The following is a 17500-nucleotide window of genomic DNA, read 5'->3' on the forward strand; positions in this document are numbered from 1 at the left end:
AGGAAGCTACAGGGCTTCAATACACAGACAGGTTAAAACAGGAAGCTACAGGGCATCAATACACAGACAGGTTAAAACAGGAAGCTACACACAGACAGGTTAAAACAGGAAGCTACAGGGCATCAATACACAGACAGGTTAAAACAGGAAGCTACAGGGCTTCAATACACAGACAGGTTAAAACAGGAAGCTACAGGGCATCAATACACAGACAGGTTAAAACAGGAAGCTACACACAGACAGGTTAAAACAGGAAGCTACAGGGCTTCAATACACAGACAGGTTAAAACAGGAAGCCACAGGGCATCAATACACAGACAGGTTAAAACAGGACACCAACATGGTATCAATTGGCCCAGCATTGTCTGGATTTGGCCGGGGTAGGCCGTCATTATAAATAAGAATTTGTCCTTAACTGACTTGCCTAGTTAAACAAAAATAAGAAAACGGTGTCATCTGGTTTGCGTTAATATCAGGAATTTGAAACGATTTATACATTTACTTTTGTTACTTAAGTATATTTTAAAACCAAATACTTTTTGACTTTTACTCAAGTAGTATTTTACTGGGTGAATTTCAGTCATTTTCTATTAATAAGGTATCTTTACTTTTACTCAAGTATGACAATTGGGTACTTTCTCCACCTCTGGGATTTAACGATGACAACGGTTAAACCATTCCACATGTTTTAAATCCAGGACGGGCAGAGTCCAAGTAAATCAGGACCCAAAACATTGTTTTTAGAAGAGCGTTAACAGTCAGTAGTTATATTATAGTATGATACTAAGAGCGTTAACAGCCTATGGGACACAGCCGTTCTTTGTATACAGCAGTACTGTGTGTGTAAGATAGTTTTCCCCCTCGGAATAGTTCATCACAACCTATCCAGTGGTTGAACACTGAAAACATATATTTTCATGCCATTGCAGTCATCTTGAGACTTAAATCCCTGCAGCAGTAGCGTGACCTCTGACCTGGCTGAGGAGCATGAGCAGGATGCCGTTGTGACTTATCAGTTTAACTTCCTGTTCAAAGCGCTGCATCTTCCCTGCATCCTCCTTGAAGGTGACCTCAGCGTAACCCGTCCCGTCAAAGTAGGCCGCGTCGTTCACCCACTGCTGGGTCAACACCGGCTTCGCTCTGACGGACAGAGGGAAAACACACGTCACTAACACGGCAAAAACAACAGCACAATATTCACAGACAACTGTTGTACATTGGTTTTGCTACCTGACTGTGAACTAAACCGTACACTCCTTGGAAAAGAAGGTGCTACTGTATCTAGAACAATAAAGGGTTCTTCGGGGCTGTCCCCGTAGGAGAACCCTTTGAAGAACTGCCTTTGGTTCCATGTAGAACCGTTTCCACACAGGGTTCTACCTGGAATCCAAAAGGGTTCTACCTGGAACCCAAAATGGTTCTACCTGGAACCCAAAAGGGTTCTACCTGGAACCCAAAATGGTTCTATATGGTTTATAGGGGGATGGACACTATAGCTCCCTGATGCAGGAGTCAACACACTGTGGTTTATCAGGGGATGGACACTATAGCTCCCTGATGCAGGAGTCAACACACTGTGGTTTATCAGGGGATGGACACTATAGCTCCCTGATGCAGGAGTCAACACACAGTGGTTTATAGGGGGATGGACACTATAGCTCCCTGATGCAGGAGTCAACACACTGTGGTTTATCAGGGGATGGACACTATAGCTCTTAGATGCAGGAGTCAACACACAGTGGTTTATAGGGGGATGGCACTATAGCTCCCTGATGCAGGAGTCAACACACTGTGGTTTATCAGGGGATGGACACTATAGCTCCCTGATGCAGGAGTCAACACACAGTGGTTTATAGGGGATGGACACTATAGCTCCCTGATGCAGGAGTCAACACACAGTGGTTTATAGGGGGATGGACACTATAGCTCCCTGATGCAGGAGTCAACACACTGTGGTTTATCAGGGGATGGACACTATAGCTCCCTGATGCAGGAGTCAACACACGTTGGATGTGGCTCTTGGTAGGATTCAGTGCTGAGAGCCATAGTGATAAGATGTAGTGGTCTGCTAATGGTCCCACCTTCCACATGGTTTCTCCTCGGTGGTGTTGAGTTGGAAGATGTTCTCAAAGTTATAGAGACTGAGCACCTCCTCATTCAGGGTCTCCAGCTCAATACAGCCCTTGAGATTGGGCAGCTGGAGCTGGAGAGGGGGCTGAGAGAAGAACAGAGAGACAGAGATGTTACCGAGGAGGCTGAGAGAAGAACATAGAGACAGAGATGTTACAGAGGGGGCTGAGAGAAGCACAGAGAACCAGAGATGTTACTGAGGAGGCTGAGAGAAGAACAGAGAGACATAGATGTTACTGAGGAGGCTGAGAGAAGAACAGAGACAGAGATGTTACTGAGGAGGCTGAGAGAAGAACAGAGACAGAGATGTTACTGAGGAGGCTGAGAGAAGAACATAGAGACAGAGATGTTACCGAGGGGGCTGAGAGAAGAACAGAGAGACAGAGATGTTACTGAGGGGGCTGAGAGAAGAACAGAGAGACAGAGATGTTACTGAGGAGGCTGAGAGAAGAACAGAGAGAGATATGGGTTACTGAGGGGGCTGGGAGAAGGTAGAGAGATATAAGTTACTGAGGGGGGCTGGGAGAAGGTAGAGAGATATGGGTTACTGTGGGGGCTGAGAGAAGGTAGAGAGAGATATGGGTTACTGAGGGGGCTGGGAGAAGGTAGAGAGAGATATGGGTTACTGAGGGGGGCTGGGAGAAGGTAGAGAGAGATATGGGTTACTGAGGGGGCTGAGAGAAGGTAGAGAGATATAAGTTACTGAGGGGGGCTGGGAGAAGGTAGAGAGAGATATGGGTTACTGAGGGGGCTGAGAGAAGGTAGAGAGAGATATGGGTTACTGAGGGGGCTGGGAGAAGGTAGAGAGAGATATGGGTTACTGAGGGGGCTGGGAGAAGGTAGAGAGAGATATGGGTTACTGAGGGGGCTGAGAGAAGGTAGAGAGAGATATGGGTTACTGAGGGGGCTGGGAGAAGGTAGAGAGAGATATGGGTTACTGAGGAGGCTGGGAGAAGGTAGAGAGAGATATGGGTTACTGAGGAGGCTGGGAGAAGGTAGAGAGAGATATGGGTTACTGAGGGGGCTGGGAAAGGAAACACATCTATAAGTTACAAACATTCGATACATAAGGGAGAAAACTATAGCTCGGTCTCCTGTGTGTTTGGTAAACCACTGTCTATCCCCCCAACCACAGCTCCCTCTCACCGTGAACGTGTCAGGGTATCCTCCCACGTAGAACACAGTCTCTTCAGTCTGGAGGTTGAGCAGTCCACTATCCCCTCCTGCCTCCACCACAGCCTTGGTCATCCTGGCCTCACTGAGCTCTGAAGACATGGCCATCTGGCCGTACTGAAGGATCCTAGAGAGAGAAAATAGAGAGAGAGAGAGAGAGAGAGAGAGAGAGAGAGAGCGAAAGAGAGCGAGAGGGAGAGAGAGCGAAAGAGAGAGACAGAGAGAGAGAGAGCGAGAGCAAGAGAGAGAGAGAGCGAGAGCGAAAGAGAGAGCGAGAGAGAGAGCGCAAGAGAGGGAGGGAGAGCGAGAGAGAGACAGAGAGAGAGAGAGCGAGAGAGAGAGAGAGAGAGAGAGCGAAATAGAGAGACAGAGAGAGAGAGAGAGCGAGAGAGAGACAGAGAGACAGAGAGACAGAGAGACAGAGAGAGAGAGAGAGCGAGAGCAAGAGAGAGAGAGAGCGAGAGCGAAAGAGAGAGCGAGAGAGAGAGCGCAAGAGAGGGAGGGAGAGCGAGAGAGAGAGAGAGAGAGAGGGCAGGTTAACATGGTGATGGTGGTGGTGATGACAGATCGTGTAGCTGAGATGACTTGGAATGACCCTCTCGTGATGATACAGCCTCTTTACAGACTTGAAAGTGCAATTGTCGCCCTCTTGGACTATGAGAAATTCCTCTTAATCTAATGGTGAAGACATTGGCTTCCCGAGTGACAACAAATCCAGCCAATGACAGTGGCAGTAGTTACCTTTCCAGGACCACGTTGTTGAAGTCGCCATCTGTTTGGACATCCTCCTGCATCTCCACCTCAGCCGTGTCTCCGCCCACGTTGAACAGCCAGTGCAGTCTCCTCCCCTCCAGCATCATGCCCAGGAACTCTTTACTGGACTACAGACAGGAAACAGGAAACGCATTATCATTACTGGACTACAGGCAGGAAACAGGAAAACGCATTATCATTACTGGACTACAGACAGGAAACAGGAAACGCATTATCATTACTGGACTACAAACAGGAAACCGGAAAGCGCATTATCATTACTGGACTACAGACAGGAAACAGGAAACACATTATCATTACTGGACTATACAGACAGGAAACAGGAAACAGCATAATCATAGAGTCCAACAGTGGAGGTGTCATAATACCCATAAAACCTTGCGGTCAAACAGGGAAACGGTTCCAATCGTTTTTGTTAAGAAACACTTAAAATTAAGTCTGTGTTTCGTGTAGGTTTACCGTGGTGTGACGTTCTGATAAGCGTGTAAATCTCTCTCGGACAAGGTGACTTTTTATGTTTTCGGCACTATTTACTCTGATTCGAAAATGCTAATTATCATCAAAGTAGACATCATGCAAGACTACAAATCCCAGCATGCTCCTGCACGTCATCTTTAGCTGACATCTTTGCTAACAGGTATTGTGTCCATTTAACATTTGTATAAGATAGTTAACAGAATTGTCCATTTAAAGAAATGTCGCTAATTTATTCATTGCTACATGCATCTAACATTAGATAGTTAATCCAGATATTGTTACCATGTCCTCGATTCGTCAGTCTCCTCCAGAGCATCATGGTATTTGTAGTTCGTTATGATAGCCACATTAGCAGCTAATTAGCATTTCGTTTTTGGGGGGTAAATACAGGTGACTATATTGATAAAAGTCAACCTTGTCCCAGAGAGATTGACATGGTAATCAAAATGTCATGCCAGGGGTAAACCTACACGAAACACAGACCTTCATTTTAAGTGTTTCTAAAATCCCCTACGGGAAAAATGAATGTTTGAAAAAAAAATATTGGAACCATTTCCCTGTTTGACCGCTAGGCTTTATGGGTATTATGACTCATACTGTGGTACTCTATTACTCTACTAATGGTATATACTGTCTAATGGTATATACTGTCTAATGGTATACAATGTCTAATGGTATATAATGTCTAATGGTATATACTGTCTAATGGTATATACTGTCTAATGGTATATACTGTCTAATGGTATACATTGTCTAATGGTATATAATGTCTAATGATATAAACTGTCTAATGGTATACAATGTCTAATGATATACACTGTCTAATGATATACACTGTCTAATGGTATATACTGTCTAATGGTATATACACTGTCTAATGATATATACACTGTCTAATGGTATATACTGTCTAATGGTATATACACTGTCTAATGGCATATACTGTCTAATGATATACACTGTCTAATGATATACAATGTCTAATGGTATATACTGTCTAATGGTATATATACTGTGTAATGATATACACTGTCTAATGGTATATACACTGTCTAATGGTATATACACTGTCTAATGGTATATACTGTCTAATGGTATATATACTGTGTAATGATATACACTGTCTAATGGTATATACACTGTCTAATGGTATATACTGTCTAATGGTATATAATTTCTAATGGTATATACTGTCTAATGGTATACACTGTCTAATGGTATATACTGTCTAATGGTATATACTGTCTAATGATATACACTGTCTAATGGTATATACTGTCTAATGATATACACTGTCTAATGGTATATACACTGTCTAATGGTATACACACTGTCTAATGATATATACACTGTCTAATGGTATATACACTGTCTAATGATATATACACTGTCTAATGATATATACACTGTCTAATGGTATATACTGTCTAATGGTATACACTGTCTAATGGTATACACTGTCTAATGATATATACTGTCTAATGGTATATACACTGTCTAATGATATATACACTGTCTAATGGTATATACTGTCTAATGATATATACACTGTCTAATGGTATATACTGTCTAATGGTATATACACTGTCTAATGGTATATACTGTCTAATGATATATACACTGTCTAATGGTATACACTGTCTAATGGTATATACACTGTCTAATGGCATATACTGTCTAATGGTATACACTGTCTAATGGTATACACTGTCTAATGATATATACTGTCTAATGGTATATACACTGTCTAATGATATATACACTGTCTAATGGTATATACTGTCTAATGATATATACACTGTCTAATGGTATATACTGTCTAATGATATATACACTGTCTAATGGTATATACTGTCTAATGATATACACTGTCTAATGGTATATACTGTCTAATGGTATACACTGTCTAATGGTATACACTGTCTAATGATATATACACTGTCTAATGATATATACACTGTCTAATGGTATATACTGTCTAATGATATACACTGTCTAATGGTATATACACTGTCTAATGATATATACACTGTCTAATGATATATATACTGTCTAATGGTATATACTGTCTAATGGTATATACACTGTCTAATGGTATATACACTGTCTAATGGTATACACTGTCTAATGGTATACACTGTCTAATGATATATACACTGTCTAATGATATATACACTGTCTAATGATATATACACTGTCTAATGGTATATACTGTCTAATGATATACACTGTCTAATGATATATACACTGTCTAATGGTATATACACTGTCTAATGATATACACTGTCTAATGGTATATACACTGTCTAATGATATATACACTGTCTAATGGTATACACTGTCTAATGATATACACTGTCTAATGGTATATACACTGTCTAATGGTATATATACTGTCTAATGGTATATATACTGTCTAATGGTATATACACTGTCTAATGGTATACACTGTCTAATGGTATATACACTGTCTAATGGTATATACACTGTCTAATGATATATACACTGTCTAATGGTATATACACTGTCTAATGGTATATACTGTCTAATGGTATACACTGTCTAATGGTATATACACTGTCTAATGATATATACACTGTCTAATGGTATACACTGTCTAATGATATATACACTGTCTAATGGTATATACTGTCTAATGATATATACACTGTCTAATGGTATATACACTGTCTAATGGCATATACACTGTCTAATGGTATACACTGTCTAATGGTATATACACTGTCTAATGGTATATACACTGTCTAATGGTATATACTGTCTAATGGTATATACTGTCTAATGGTATATACTGTCTAATGATATATACACTGTCTAATGGTATATACACTGTCTAATGGTATATACACTGTCTAATGGTATACACTGTCTAATGGTATATACACTGTCTAATGGTATATACACTGTCTAATGGTATATACACTGTCTAATGGTATATACACTGTCTAATGGTATATACACTGTCTAATGGTATATACACTGTCTAATGATATATACACTGTCTAATGGTATACACTGTCTAATAATATACACTGTCTAATGGTATATACACTGTCTAATGGTATATACACTGTCTAATGGTATACACTGTCTAATGGTATATACACTGTCTAATGGTATATACTGTCTAATGGTATACACTGTCTAATGGTATATACACTGTCTAATGGTATATACTGTCTAATGGTATATACTGTCTAATGATATACACTGTCTAATGGTATATACTGTCTAATGGTATACACTGTCTAATGATATATACACTGTCTAATGATATATACACTGTCTAATGGTATACACTGTCTAATGATATATACACTGTCTAATGGTATACACTGTCTAATGATATATACACTGTCTAATGGTATATACACTGTCTAATGATATATACACTGTCTAATGGTATACACTGTCTAATGGTATATACACTGTCTAATGGTATACACTGTCTAATGGTATATACACTGTCTAATGGTATATACTGTCTAATGGTATATACACTGTCTAATGGTATACACTGTCTAATGGTATATACTGTCTAATGGTATACACTGTCTAATGATATATACACTGTCTAATGATATATACACTGTCTAATGGTATACACTGTCTAATGGTATATACACTGTCTAATGGTATACACTGTCTAATGGTATACACTGTCTAATGGTATACAATGTCTAATGGTATACACTGTCTAATGGTATATACACTGTCTAATGGTATACACTGTCTAATGGTATACACTGTCTAATGGTATATACACTGTCTAATGGTATATACTGTCTAATGGTATACACTGTCTAATGATATATACACTGTCTAATGATATATACACTGTCTAATGGTATACACTGTCTAATGGTATATACACTGTCTAATGGTATACACTGTCTAATGGTATACACTGTCTAATGGTATATACACTGTCTAATGGTATATACTGTCTAATGGTATACACTGTCTAATGATATATACACTGTCTAATGATATATACACTGTCTAATGGTATACACTGTCTAATGGTATATACACTGTCTAATGGTATACACTGTCTAATGGTATACACTGTCTAATGGTATATACACTGTCTAATGGTATACACTGTCTAATGGTATACACTGTCTAATGGTATATACACTGTCTAATGGTATACACTGTCTAATGGTATATACTGTCTAATGGTATACACTGTCTAATGATATATACACTGTCTAATGATATATACACTGTCTAATGGTATACACTGTCTAATGGTATATACACTGTCTAATGGTATACACTGTCTAATGGTATACACTGTCTAATGGTATACAATGTCTAATGGTATACACTGTCTAATGGTATATACTGTCTAATGGTATACACTGTCTAATGGTATATACACTGTCTAATGATATATACACTGTCTAATGGTATACACTGTCTAATGATATACACTGTCTAATGGTATATACACTGTCTAATGATATATACACTGTCTAATGGTATACACTGTCTAATGATATACACTGTCTAATGGTATATACACTGTCTAATGGTATATACACTGTCTAATGGTATATACACTGTCTAATGATATATACACTGTCTAATGGTATACACTGTCTAATGGTATATACTGTCTAATGGTATATACTGTCTAATGGTATATACTGTCTAATGGTATACACTGTCTAATGGTATATACACTGTCTAATGATATATACACTGTCTAATGGTATACACTGTCTAATGATATACACTGTCTAATGGTATATACACTGTCTAATGGTATATACACTGTCTAATGGTATATACACTGTCTAATGGTATATACACTGTCTAATGGTATATACACTGTCTAATGGTATACACTGTCTAATGGTATACACTGTCTAATGGTATACACTGTCTAATGATATACACTGTCTAATGATATATACACTGTCTAATGGTATATACACTGTCTAATGGTATATACACTGTCTAATGATATATACACTGTCTAATGATATACACTGTCTAATGATATACACTGTCTAATGGTATCCTTTCATGAATATGTCATTACATAGGCTTATAAATGTATATAAATGCTTAAAAGAAAACGTATATTCAATATTCTCTGTCCCACAGTGTGCGTGGAAGATACGGTAGTATTTCTAATTTTATTTAGTATTTTCTGATGATATATGTGTCGTCTATTTGTATTAAAATAAAATCTAAAGGAATAAACAAGAGTTTAAATACTCACGTCCTTGTTTCCGAGATAAAAGACAAACTGTTTGTCTGGTTGGTCCTGTCTGCGGGCGCGTGAGGCCTCGGGCAGGGTGATGTACAACTTGAGGGAGGTGTAAGCTGCCAGGTCTGCCAGGTTACTGGGGGTGCGCACCTGCACACCCGATGTCCCGTTGAACTTCACAGGTACGCTCACCTGACAGGGAGAAAAGAGGAAGTTAAAAAACGCCCGTCGTCCATTCCTACGTATGTTGACGTAACCATAGTAGATAGATGTTCTATAATATTTGAGTTTTAAAACAATAACTACATTTAACAGACACATTTGTAGCACATGTATTCCTATTGAGGGCCCGGGTTATGTTTGTCCCGTATGAGCCACCGTACTTTGCTGGCGGCCTTGCGGGCCTCTGCGATGAGCTGTCTGATCCTGAGGATGTTCTCTGAGATGTTGGGCATCTGGGCTGAGTGGTTCTGCAGCTTGTCCAGCTTCTTCATCAGTATTGGGATGGCCTCGCCCAACATACCCACTGGAGAGACACAAACAGACAGAAAATGTTCCGTCAGTCTAAACCAATCAGACTTGAGCAAATGTTTCTTCATTGAGGAAGTCTGTACACACAGTCAATCCTGATCAGCTTTAATAGCAACATTCAAAATGGAAGACAAGCTAGCGTCCTTGACCTCTGTATGGTGAAACTATAAAGGACCTACTAGTAGTATCTAGTGGTCCTACCAGACCTACTGTCTAGTGGTATCTAGTGGTCCTACCAGACCTTCTGTCTAGTGGTATCTAGTGGTCCTACCAGACCTACTGTCTAGTGGTATCTAGTGGTCCTACCAGACCTACTGTCTAGTGGTATCTAGTGGTCCTACCAGACCTACTGTCTAGTGGTATCTAGTGGTCCTACCAGACCTACTGTCTAGTGGTATCTAGTGGTCCTACCAGACCTACTGCCTAGTGGTATCTAGTGGTCCTACCAGACCTACTGTCTAGTGGTATCTAGTGGTCCTACCAGACCTACTGCCTAGTGGTATCTAGTGGTCCTACCAGACCTACGGTCTAGTAGTATCTAGTGGTCCTACCAGACCTACCGTCTAGTGGTATCTAGTGGTCGTACCAGACCTACTGTCTAGTGGTATCTAGTGGTCCTACCAGACCTACTGTCTAGTGGTATCTAGAGGTCCTACCAGCTCTGCTGTCTAGTGGTATCTAGTGGTATCTAGTGGTCCTACCAGACCTACTGTCTAGTGGTATCTAGTGGTCCTACCAGACCTACTGTCTAGTGGTATCTAGTGGTCCTACCAGACCTACTGTCTAGTGGTATCTAGTGGTCCTACCAGACCTACTGTCTAGTGGTATCTAGTGGTCCTACCAGACCTACTGCCTAGTGGTATCTAGTGGTCCTACCAGACCTACTGTCTAGTGGTATCTAGTGGTCCTACCAGACCTACTGCCTAGTGGTATCTAGTGGTCCTACCAGACCTACGGTCTAGTAGTATCTAGTGGTCCTACCAGCTCTGCTGTCTAGTGGTATCTAGTGGTATCTAGTGGTCCTACCAGACCTACTGTCTAGTGGTATCTAGTGGTCCTACCAGACCTACTGTCTAGTGGTATCTAGTGGTCCTACCAGACCTACTGTCTAGTGGTATCTAGTGGTCCTACCAGACCTACTGTCTAGTGGTATCTAGTGGTCCTACCAGACCTACTGTCTAGTAGTATCTAGTGGTACTACCATAACTACTGTCTAGTGGTATCTAGTGGTCCTACCAGACCTATTGTCTAGTGGTATCTAGTGGTCCTACCAGAACTACTATCTAGTGGTATCTAGTGGTCCTACCAGCTCTGCTGTCTAGTGGTATCTAGTGGTCCTACCAGACCTACTGTCTAGTGGTATCTAGTGGTCCTACCAGACTTACTGTCTAGTGGTATCTAGTGGTCCTACCAGACCTACTGTCTAGTGGTATCTAGTGGTCCTACCAGACCTACTGTCTAGTGGTATCTAGTGGTCCTACCAGAACTACTGTCTAGTGGTATCTAGTGGTCCTACCAGAACAACTGTCTAGTGGTATCTAGTGGTATCTAGTGGTCCTACCAGAACTACTGTCTAGTGGTATCTAGTGGTCCTACCAGACCTACTGTCTAGTGGTATCTAGTGGTCCTACCATAACTGCTATCTAGTGGTATCTAGTGGTCCTACCAGAACTACTATCTAGTGGTATCTAGTGGTCCTGCCAGCTCTGCTGTCTAGTGGTATCTAGTGGTATCTAGTGGTCCTACCAGACCTACTGTCTAGTGGTATCTAGTGGTATCTAGTGGTCCTATCAGACCTAACGTCTAGTGGTGTCTAGTGCTCTTACCAACCCCACTGTCTAGTGGTATCTAGTGGTATCTAGTAGCACTACCAGACCTACCGTCTATTGGTATCTAGTGGTCCTACCAGACCTACCGTCTGGTGGTGTCTAGTAGCACTACCAGACCTACCGTCTAGTGGTATCTAGTGGTCCTACCAGACCTACTGTCTAGTGGTATCTAGTGGTCCTACCAGAACTGCTATCTAGTGGTATCTAGTGGTCCTACCAGACCTACTGTCTAGTGGTATCTAGTGGTCCTACCAGCTCTGCTGTCTAGTGGTATCTAGTGGTATCTAGTGGTCCTACCAGACCTACTGTCTAGTGGTATCTAGTGGTCCTACCAGACTTACTGTCTAGTGGTATCTAGTGGTCCTACCAGACCTACTGTCTAGTGGTATCTAGTGGTCCTACCAGACCTACTGTCTAGTGGTATCTAGTAGCACTACCAGACCTACCGTCTAGTGGTATCTAGTGGTCCTACCAGACCTACCGTCTGGTGGTGTCTAGTAGCACTACCAGACCTACCGTCTAGTGGTATCTAGTGGTCCTACCAGACCTACTGTCTAGTGGTATCTAGTGGTCCTGCCAGCTCTGCTGTTGAGTAGTATCTAGTGGTATCTAGTGGTCCTACCAGACCTACTGTCTAGTGGTATCTAGTGGTCCTACCAGAACTGCTATCTAGTGGTATCTAGTGGTCCTACCAGACCTACTGTCTAGTGGTATCTAGTGGTCCTACCAGCTCTGCTGTCTAGTGGTATCTAGTGGTATCTAGTGGTCCTACCAGACCTACTGTCTAGTGGTATCTAGTGGTCCTACCAGACTTACTGTCTAGTGGTATCTAGTGGTCCTACCAGACCTACTGTCTAGTGGTATCTAGTGGTCCTACCAGACCTACTGTCTAGTGGTATCTAGTGGTCCTACCAGAACTACTGTCTAGTGGTATCTAGTGGTCCTACCAGACCTACTGTCTAGTGGTATCTAGTGGTCCTACCAGACCTACTGTCTAGTGGTATCTAGTGGTCCTACCAGACCTACTGTCTAGTGGTATCTAGTGGTCCTACCAGAACTACTATCTAGTGGTATCTAGTGGTCCTACCAGAACAACTATCTAGTGGTATCTAGTGGTCCTGCCAGCTCTGCTGTCTAGTGGTATCTAGTGGTATCTAGTGGTCCTACCAGACCTACTGTCTAGTGGTATCTAGTGGTATCTAGTGGTTTTACCAGACCTACTGTCTAGTGGTATCTAGTGGTATCTAGTGGTCCTACCAGACCTACCGTCTAGTGGTATCTATTGGCACTACCAGACCTACCGTCTAGTGGTATCTAGTGGTCCTACCAGACCTAACGTCTAGTGGTGTCTAGTGCTCTTACCAACCCCACTGTCTAGTGGTATCTAGTGGTATCTAGTAGCACTACCAGACCTACCGTCTAGTGGTATCTAGTGGTCCTATCAGACCTACCGTCTGGTGGTGTCTAGTAGCACTACCAGACCTACCGTCTAGTGGTATCTAGTGGTCCTACCAGACCTACCGTCTAGTGGTATCTAGTGGTCCTACCAGACATACTGTCTAGTGGTATCTAGTGGTCCTACCAGACCTACTGTCTAGTGGTATCTAGTGGTCCTACCAGCTCTGCTGTCTAATGGTATCTAGTGGTATCTAGTGGTCCTACCAGACCTACTGTCTAGTGGTATCTAGTGGTCCTACCAGACTTACTGAATAGTGGTATCTAGTGGTCCTACCAGACCTACTGTCTAGTGGTATCTAGTGGTCCTACCAGACCTACTGTCTAGTGGTATCTAGTGGTCCTGCCAGCTCTGCTGTTGAGTGGTAGTATCTAGTGGTATCTAGTGGTCCTACCAGACCTACTGTCTAGTGGTATCTAGTGGTCCTACCAGAACTGCTATCTAGTGGTATCTAGTGGTCCTACCAGACCTACTGTCTAGTGGTATCTAGTGGTCCTACCAGCTCTGCTGTCTAGTGGTATCTAGTGGTATCTAGTGGTCCTACCAGACCTACTGTCTAGTGGTATCTAGTGGTCCTACCAGACCTACTGTCTAGTGGTATCTAGTGGTCCTACCAGACCTACTGTCTAGTGGTATCTAGTGGTCCTACCAGACCTACTGTCTAGTGGTATCTAATGGTCCTACCAGAACTACTGTCTAGTGGTATCTAGTGGTCCTACCAGACCTACTGTCTAGTGGTATCTAGTGGTCCTACCAGACCTACTGTCTAGTGGTATCTAGTGGTCCTACCAGACCTACTGTCTAGTGGTATCTAGTGGTCCTACCAGACCTACTGTCTAGTGGTATCTAGTGGTCCTACCAGAACTACTATCTAGTGGTATCTAGTGGTCCTACCAGAACTACTATCTAGTGGTATCTAGTGGTCCTGCCAGCTCTGCTGTCTAGTGGTATCTAGTGGTATCTAGTGGTCCTACCAGACCTACTGTCTAGTGGTATCTAGTGGTATCTAGTGGTCCTACCAGACCTACTGTCTAGTGGTATCTAGTGGTATCTAGTGGTCCTACCAGACCTACCGTCTAGTGGTATCTATTGGCACTACCAGACCTACCGTCTAGTGGTATCTAGTGGTCCTACCAGACCTAACGTCTAGTGGTGTCTAGTGCTCTTACCAACCCCACTGTCTAGTGGTATCTAGTGGTATCTAGTAGCACTACCAGACCTACCGTCTAGTGGTATCTAGTGGTCCTATCAGACCTACCGTCTGGTGGTGTCTAGTAGCACTACCAGACCTACCGTCTAGTGGTATCTAGTGGTCCTACCAGACCTACCGTCTAGTGGTATCTAGTGGTCCTACCAGACATACTGTCTAGTGGTATCTAGTGGTCCTACCAGACCTACTGTCTAGTGGTATCTAGTGGTCCTACCAGCTCTGCTGTCTAATGGTATCTAGTGGTATCTAGTGGTCCTACCAGACCTACTGTCTAGTGGTATCTAGTGGTCCTACCAGACTTACTGTCTAGTGGTATCTAGTGGTCCTACCAGACCTACTGTCTAGTGGTATCTAGTGGTCCTACCAGACCTACTGTCTAGTGGTATCTAGTGGTCCTGCCAGCTCTGCTGTTGAGTGGTATCTAGTGGTATCTAGTGGTCCTACCAGACCTACTGTCTAGTGGTATCTAGTGGTCCTACCAGAACTGCTATCTAGTGGTATCTAGTGGTCCTACCAGACCTACTGTCTAGTGGTATCTAGTGGTCCTACCAGCTCTGCTGTCTAGTGGTATCTAGTGGTATCTAGTGGTCCTACCAGACCTACTGTCTAGTGGTATATAGTGGTCCTACCAGAACTACTGTCTAGTGGTATCTAGTGGTCCTACCAGACCTACTGTCTAGTGGTATCTAGTGGTATCTAGTGGTCCTACCAGAACTACTGTCTAGTGGTATATAGTGGTCCTACCAGAACTACTGTCTAGTGGTATCTAGTGGTCCTACCAGACCTACTGTCTAGTGGTATCTAGTGGTCCTACCAGACTTACCGTCTAGTGGTATCTAGTGGTCCTACCAGAGTAGTGGTTGTAGACCTACCAGACTTGTTGGCCTCCAGGAAGGCCTTGTTTATGTCCTCATTGGTGGTGTTAGCGTCTCCGTACTGCTGCTGCCATTGGTCCAGCTGCTTTTTGATAGGTGCCAGGGTATCCTCTACCTTCGCTGCTGTACTGTTGGCCTCCTCGGCTGCAGCCTTCGCCTCCTCTATAACCTTAGCCGTTTCCTCTGGAGGACAATATGCACAGGTAGGGGTTGGAGGGATAGGGTAGGCAGTATTGGACTGGGTTTAAGCAACGTGTTTGTGTTGTACTGTACAGGTAGGGGTTGGAGGGATAGGGTAGGCAGTATTGGACTGGGTTTAAGCAACGTGTTTGTGTTGTACTGTACAGGTATGGGTTGGAGGGATAGGGTAGGCAGTATTGGACTGGGTTTAAGCAACGTGTTTGTGTTGTACAGGTAGGGGTTGGAGGGATAGGGTAGGCAGTATTGGACTGGGTTTAAGCAACGTGTTTGTGTTGTACTGTACAGGTAGGGGTTGGAGGGATAGGGTAGGCAGTATTGGACTGGGTTTAAGCAACGTGTTTGTGTTGTACTGTACAGGTAGGGGTTGGAGGGATAGGGTAGGCAGTATTGGACTGGGTTTAAGCAACGTGTTTGTGTTGTACTGTACAGGTAGGGGTTGGAGGGATAGGGTAGGCAGTATTGGACTGGGTTTAAGCAACGTGTTTGTGTTGTACAGGTAGGGGTTGGAGGGATAGGGTAGGCAGTATTGGACTGGGTTTAAGCAACGTGTTTGTGTTGTACTGTACAGGTATGGGTTGGAGGGATAGGGTAGGCATTATTGGACTGGGTTTAAGCAACGTGTTTGTGTTGTACTGTACAGGTAGGGGTTGGAGGGATAGGGTAGGCAGTATTGGACTGGGTTTAAGCAACGTGTTTGTGTTGTGCAGGTTGGAGGGATAGGGTAGGCAGTATTGGACTGGGTTTAAGCAACGTGTTTGTGTTGTACAGGTAGGGGTTGGAGGGATAGGGTAGGCAGTATTGGACTGGGTTTAAGCAACGTGTTTGTGTTGTACAGGTAGGGGTTGGAGGGATAGGGTAGGCAGTATTGGACTGGGTTTAAGCAACGTGTTTGTGTTGTACTGTACAGGTAGGGGTTGGAGGGATAGGGTAGGCAGTATTGGACTGGGTTTAAGCAACATGTGTTTGTTTTGTACTTGTATACGATGAGGACCTTGCTCTTATTCACAACGATGGTCTGGAACGTGTGTGTGTGTGTCTCTCTGTGTGTGTGTGTCTCTCTGTGTGTGTGTGTGTGTGTTTGTGTGTCTCTCTGTGTGTGTGTGTGTGTGTGTGTGTGTGTGTGTGTGTATGTGTGTGTGTGTCTCTGTGTGTGTGTGTGTGTCTCTCTGTGTGTGTGTGTGACCTTACCTCGGCTGAAGTTGAGGTTACTCTGCACCATCTCAAGGTCTTTCAGTAGAGTCGTGTGTTTCCGCTTGGCCTCTTCCAGATGAGTCATGGCGTCCCGGAGACGAGGCTTCAGATCTGACAGACGAAAGGCAACAATAAGATATGAAATAAAATCATGTTGTTTTTCCTCACTTGTTAAAGAAAATCAACACACACAACAACAACAAACCCTATCAAACGACAAGCAACAACCAGGAGGTTTGTTACCTCCATACCCAGTTTTCCCAGAAATCCTAGTTTCCTCCTTGTTAAAAATCCCTCCTGATTTCAACTTGGAGTCTCCAGAATTGTCTTCTTCTTCTCCTCTTTATTCGTCACCGAAACTAATTTCTATTCATCCAGAAGTGGGAGGAAACAATACTTGTTACATCA

The 17500-nt window shown here is 42.7% G+C and overlaps 1 protein-coding gene across 1 annotated transcript in view; it reads right to left on the bottom strand.

Moving 5' to 3' along the window:
- Window positions 1-17500, bottom strand: part of LOC139369000 (laminin, alpha 5) — a 224535-nt gene that overhangs the window by 22668 nt on the left and 184367 nt on the right. Inside the window, exons 58-65 of the mRNA XM_071108558.1 lie at window positions 17090-17203; window positions 15698-15883; window positions 10183-10325; window positions 9812-9991; window positions 4045-4184; window positions 3277-3430; window positions 2082-2215; window positions 975-1140 (exon numbers count right to left, since the gene is read on the bottom strand). Of these exons, the coding sequence (XP_070964659.1) occupies window positions 975-1140; window positions 2082-2215; window positions 3277-3430; window positions 4045-4184; window positions 9812-9991; window positions 10183-10325; window positions 15698-15883; window positions 17090-17203 (1217 nt within the window). The remainder of the gene's footprint in view (window positions 1-974; window positions 1141-2081; window positions 2216-3276; window positions 3431-4044; window positions 4185-9811; window positions 9992-10182; window positions 10326-15697; window positions 15884-17089; window positions 17204-17500) is intronic.

Source organism: Oncorhynchus clarkii, chromosome 16, assembly GCF_045791955.1.
Source record: "Oncorhynchus clarkii lewisi isolate Uvic-CL-2024 chromosome 16, UVic_Ocla_1.0, whole genome shotgun sequence".
Classification (NCBI taxonomy): domain Eukaryota; kingdom Metazoa; phylum Chordata; class Actinopteri; order Salmoniformes; family Salmonidae; genus Oncorhynchus; species Oncorhynchus clarkii.